At 35.2% G+C, this 6,000-nt stretch overlaps 1 protein-coding gene across 6 annotated transcripts; it reads left to right on the top strand.

The window, feature by feature from the left end:
• The first annotated feature begins 1,721 nt into the window (after positions 1 to 1,721).
• LOC137715031 (hydroxyproline O-arabinosyltransferase NOD3-like) lies at positions 1,722 to 5,898 on the top strand. 6 transcript variants are annotated; one of them, XM_068454238.1, is made up of 11 exons: positions 1,722 to 1,956; positions 2,059 to 2,099; positions 2,187 to 2,326; positions 2,473 to 2,941; positions 3,566 to 3,633; positions 3,729 to 3,930; positions 4,392 to 4,489; positions 4,596 to 4,665; positions 4,745 to 4,816; positions 4,987 to 5,100; positions 5,538 to 5,898. In XM_068454238.1, exons 4-11 carry the CDS (start codon positions 2,546 to 2,548, stop codon positions 5,595 to 5,597), a joined length of 1,080 nt encoding a protein of 359 aa, XP_068310339.1. In that variant the 5' UTR covers positions 1,722 to 1,956; positions 2,059 to 2,099; positions 2,187 to 2,326; positions 2,473 to 2,545; the 3' UTR covers positions 5,598 to 5,898. The 6 variants fall into 6 exon arrangements, with proteins under 6 accessions (XP_068310339.1, XP_068310341.1, XP_068310336.1 ...); XM_068454240.1 differs by lacking the exon at positions 2,187 to 2,326 and having other exon boundaries at positions 1,723 to 1,956; XM_068454235.1 differs by having other exon boundaries at positions 1,723 to 1,956; positions 2,187 to 2,941.
• Positions 5,899 to 6,000: the final 102 nt, after the last annotated feature.

The raw sequence follows: 6,000 nt of genomic DNA, 5'->3' as shown, positions 1-6,000 counted from the left end.
CGGGTTTCGTAGGAACTCCGAAGTTAAGCGAGAAGGGGGCTAGAGCAATCCCATGATGGGTGACCCACTGGTACCCAAAAATATTTAGATTCCGATAAATATTGAAAAATCACTAAATTTGGGTGAATTTTGAGTTAAATAATTTTTTTGATTATTTGAGCTGTTAGATTAAAATTTGGGTTGTTAGATCCTTTTTTTTTTTATACCGTTGGATTTGATCATATTAGATATCAACTGTTGGATTCAATAAAATTATAAATATAAAACAAAAATATTAACTAAATTAAATGCGAACCGTTGGATAACCAATGAGCCGTTTGAATTTCAGGCATTGATCATCCAAAAGAGTCGTTGGCTCACTTTTCTTGGCTGACATTTGCTAGACATACCCATGTGGGTGGGGGCTACCCTTTACAACAATGATAAATGTTGGAGCAATGCTAGAGCGCGTCCTTCATGTGCTGCGAGCGGTTTTAGGCGCTAGTCATCCGACTCCCTTTCTTCCACTCTCACATATGGGCTCCATCACTAATCTTGGCCTAAATCTGGCTTTATTTTTTAGTTTTAAGACTTAACCCCATTTTAGAACAAGGGTTGGAATGAAATGGGAGAGGGGGGAATAGAAGGAAAAATTTATAACTTGGGAATATAAGGGAAAATTTAGAATTTACTCTAAGGGTTGGAGTTGGTCTTAGGGCTACTTTGAAATTGTGGTGCTTTTAAAAAATCCATCTTAATTATTAAAAAAATATGGAACGTCAAATGTGTTTGGTAAAACAAAAAAAGTAGTCTTTTAAAAAAATTGCTGACATTGACAGTAGAAAAGCATAGAAAAGCAGAAGCAGTTCTATCATGCTTAATTTTTTTTCTTTATTTTTTCAAAGTATAGTAATCAGTGCCATGGAATGAGATTTTCAAATAGCAAATATACCCCCACATATTTTACAAAATTACAATCATTACCCTTACATTATTCTCTTTGACAATTACTATATCACATTATATACCATATTCTTTTTAATCATTTAACATATTCACAAAAATTTATATAAAAATTTACTAAACACTCAGACACTATTTTGTTTTTGTTAAAAGCACTTTTACAAAAATAAATAAATAAATAAATAAATAATTTACTAACCACTCATACACTATTGTTTGTTTCGTAAAAAGCTCTTTTGCTAAAAAAATTATTTACCAAACACTCAATAACATTGCAGCTATTTATTATCACAGTACAGCGGAAACAATTATTTTTTTTTAAAGCACAACAATACCAAGATAGTCCTTAGTAAGTTAGTACTATGGTCTAGTAGTATTTATCTTCATTTGAAGTGAGAGGTCTTAGATTCGATTCTTGACAAAGGCGAAATCAAACCACATTATTATAGTTGGCCTAGTGTGAAGTTTAGCTCATTCCCCTATCACCTTAGTGCAGATACTATCATTTATTTAAAAGAAAAAGTGATACTATTTGAATTTTAGAGGATTGAGTGAGACTCAAATTGAGTTTAGAGAAGCATTATCGTAAATAAAACTACAAACACAAATAATTCTATGATATTAAGAAGTATTCCATATTTTTAACTTTTAACCGTTAAATTTTAATTTTTGTCAAACATCTAGCAGTTACAAAATCAGGAGTTTCGATACAAGGGGCCATCGTAGAAAGAAAATCCCCAAAAAAACAACAAAGGATGGTTCAGTATCCTGCTTTTGAAATGGGTCTTTATACAGACAGATTCGGTATCCGACTTTTCAGACTTCCCAAGCGCTGAGGTATGTCAGAAATACCAATCCAAAAAAACCTCCGCGTCGTAAAGCGCGTTTTATAGGTGGCGTTGAAAAAAAAACCACCGAGTCGCTACTCTTTCATTTTCCAAGTCCCTCAGAAGAGGAGAGAAGAGAAGGGAAACTTTTCATCTGTTAGAAACTCCCAACCTGCAATTTTAACAGGTCAGTTGCTCTTGCCTTTCACAATCATTGCTCTTTTAAGGTGTTTCTTCGGTTATAAACTGTTTCCAGTTATCCTGCTTTATTTGCTTTCTCTCTCTGTAGATCTGCGTGTCCAGTTCACATTCCTCTGAATTGTAGCTCAAGTATGAATTTTCCCCTTTTGTTTTTGCTGCTCTGATTGTTTGATTTATTGGAAACTTTCCAACTTCTTGTTTGTTTTGTTTTTCTAGTTTTGGACTTAATATTTATGCTCATTGGATTGCTTGGTGGCTGTGCTGCTCTTCGAACATCAAACCCGATGCATTGACTTGTTATTGTCTCTCTTGTAAATTGTAATCGTAATGCAGAAATGCCAGTTGCTTGTTTTCGGGTTTGTGCTTGATTCAGTAGAACTTTGGGAAAGGATACTGTTTATTGTTTAATGGGTTTATTGTAATAAGGGTGGCTTTCCTATATCGTTGTAATTGAACTCAGAAGTGGAGGAATCGATGGGATTAATGGGTTTGTTTTGAAAAGATTTTGTAGGTAACTAATGAGTTGTGTTCTACATTGGGGATTTAAAGTCTGCATTTTGGATTGAGGCGGAAGAATGATTGGGAGAAAAAGCATGGGACGTGCATCGCCGGTACTTTTGGTGCTTTTAGCACTTGGTTTTTTCTTTGCAACGTATAATTTGTTAACCATTATAGTACACAACAAAGCCTCCTACTCGGGCATTTTGGGGGAAGACCGGTTAGAAGATCCCGTGATTCAGAGGCCCTCGAAGGCGGAGAATCCAAAATTTCATGTTGTTGTTACAGCCACTGATGCTCCGTATAGCCAGTGGCAGTGTCGGATCATGTATTACTGGTATAACAAGGTAAAAGATATGCCTGGATCAGATATGGGAAAGTTCACTCGAGTTTTGCATTCTGGAAATGCTGACAATTTGACGGAGGAGATTCCAACAGTTGTGGTTGATCCTCTTCCGGAGGGCTTGGATCGGGTGAGAATTTTTTTTGCCACTTTGTCTCAGTTCTCTCTCTCTACTTGCTATTTAGTTTCCATTCTTTCTAAGTTGTAATCTTCTTCTTTGCTTATGCTGTTTGTATAACGTTTCAACTTATTTCATGAGCTAGTTCATTAAGGCATTATTGGTATAGGTTGTTTCATCGCAAGTATTTAACATAATGAACAAAACTAATTGGGCAGAAATTTGATATTGAAGAAAATCACATGTTAGAAATGTCCCTACATATTGTTAGTTATAGAAGAGCCATTTATCATTCCATTTTATGAGAGAGGGCTCCTATGTATGGAGAATGCAATGTATGTTGCTGGAGATTACTTGAACCATCAAATCCCAGCATATTTGTCAGAAGGGTCTCTTCCTATATTGTTTCGGTAAATGGTAAATGCAACTATTTTGTTTTTAATTGGAAGATTTATGCTTTCCTAACCACAATGTTTAATCTCTGTAGGGACTTAGTAACTAACATATTTAAAGAATTTATTCCTTATTTTTAGTGTCCCCGAGAAGATTAAAGAATTTAACATCTATAGTGACTTAGCAACTAATGTTTAATCTCTGCTACCAATTATTAAGACTTAAATTCAATGTTGTATCCAGGGCTATATTGTCCTAAACAGACCATGGGCTTTTGTGCAATGGCTGGAGAAAGCAACAATCGAGGAAGAGTAAGGGCTTTTTTATCTATCCTTCCCGTTTGAAGTTCTTGTAAAATTTTCTTCACTATGAATCAGAAAACTGGTGTCTATCATGATCAATGCAGATACATTCTAATGGCTGAACCTGACCACATATTTGTAAATCCTTTGCCAAACTTAGCACGTGGAAACAATCCAGCAGGGTATCCATTTTTCTACATTAAACCAACCGAAAATGAGAAAATAATTAGGAAGTTTTATCCTGTGGAAAAAGGCCCTGTGACTGATGTTGATCCAATTGGCAATTCTCCTGTAATCATAAAGAAGGTAAAATAACGTAGTGTTAATCTAACTTTCAGTTTACATGGTTATGGATTGTAAAACATTTCTTGTCATAAAGTGTGGTAGTGTGCTGGTGCATGCCAGTTTGTAAATGATTTATCATTTCCTCACCGTAGCTCTGGCTGTCCTGTAATCAGGCAGACCATTTTACTTTTGCTACAAAGCATAATTCTGAAAATAATTTGGAAAATCAATGATATTCATCAGATTGGCAATTTATCTTTGAATCATAAAGAAAATATTTTATCGCTAATGTGGTTTATGAATTGTTGTGATTTTAAATGATGGAACATTATTTATTATGTATACATTGCTCTGCTGCATGTCTATACTTGTATTTATATCATCTCGGCGTTGTATTTATAGTTGTGCCATCAGGCTGACAGTTTCACAATCACTACAAATCGTACTTTTGAAATGCATGCTCACTTAGTTATCTATTTCAGTCCGTGCTGGAGGAAATCGCTCCCACATGGGTGAATGTGTCTTTGAGAATGAAAGATGACCTAGAGACTGATAAGGCTTTTGGATGGGTGCTTGAGATGTGAGTACTAAGCTTGAATTATAAGTTAATTTCGGTCTGATGTGTTGTAAAATGATCGTGAGTTGTTTTTTATCTGATGTTGGTGTCGTTTCTTTACTGAACTAAGGTATGCATATGCTGTGGCATCTGCATTGCATGGCGTGCGGCATATTCTTCGTGAAGACTTTATGTTGCAGGTTTGAATGATTATTTTTTATTTTATATGTATTAGTTATCCTTTTCTTCTAAGTAATTGGATTTTGTCCAATCTTGCAGCCTCCATGGGATTTGAAAGTTGGGAAGAGGTTCATCATCCATTATACTTACGGATGCGACTATAATTTAAAAGTATCCCTCTTTCTCTCCTTCTTTCTTTTATTTTTTATTTTTTATTTTTATTTTTAATTTGTAATGGATGGAACTGCAATTATTTCACGGTCTACCCTTTTGCATGTATTTTTATGATTGCTTCCTTAGTATTTATTTGTTTCTGAAAGAGTTTTTCTGTCAACATTTAGGGAGACCTGACTTATGGTAAGACTGGAGAATGGCGTTTTGACAAGAGAGCATATCTCAGTGGTCCTCCACCAAGAAACCTCTCTTTGCCCCCTCCAGGAGTTCCTGAAAGCGTGGTAAGTCTATTACTAATATGTAGACTAATATGTTCAAATGGCCTGTTTGAGAATATGTTTGCGGGATCTGGTGTGGTTGGTTAATGCTGTTATTAATTGGCAAGAAAGAAAAATTTCAACGAATATTTTGTCGGTTTAGTGCGTGCGTTATTTGGCTGAATTAAATCTATGGCATAAAATTGTCTGCTTTCGTGCACTTTAACTTTTCTGCATTCTTTAGAAAGAAAATATACTGTTAGGGAAAAATCAGGCCAATGGAATTACTAATTAGCGAAAATAAAGGGAGAAGTCGTGCACCATTTATGGGATTTTCCATATGAAGTAATGTTTGTTTGTCATTCCGATAACTGGAGTCCACGTGCTTGTTATGTCATGAGATGATACGATATGAGTCATTCATCATTCAATCATCCAGTTAATAAATGTTTCGTATGCAGGTAAGGCTCGTGAAAATGGTTAACGAGGCTACTGCAAACATTCCTGGGTGGGACAGCTAAACCTGTGGTTGAGATGAAAAGTAAGATATAAGCCCATCAGTTCTTCTCTTGCTTACTGATATTTTAAACGCTGTCAGCTTGTCACCGTTGGGGAGGTTCTGTCGATACAAATTTATGTTACAAAAGAATATTTATAGTTAGATAAGGAATGTCTTTGGTGAGTAAAGAATGATCTTTTGTTGTTGATGCACATTGACAGAAAGCCATCAAGGCTAATTAATTCTTTTGTATACCATACATTCTCATGTTACAAATTTTTGCACTTTGACCTCACAATAAGATTTTGGGTTGCGGTTTGTTTTCCCGGGATGTTTATGAGTTAACAGTTTTAAGATGTTTTCTGTTGAATCTTTATGCCGTTGAGTGCTTAAGAAGGGGCTTAAAGTATACAAAAGAGAGGGAA

This window comes from Pyrus communis, chromosome 14 (assembly GCF_963583255.1).
Source record: "Pyrus communis chromosome 14, drPyrComm1.1, whole genome shotgun sequence".
NCBI lineage: Eukaryota > Viridiplantae > Streptophyta > Magnoliopsida > Rosales > Rosaceae > Pyrus > Pyrus communis.
The sequence above is the reverse complement of the archived record's forward strand: the minus strand, read 5'-3'. Positions and strand labels throughout refer to the sequence as shown.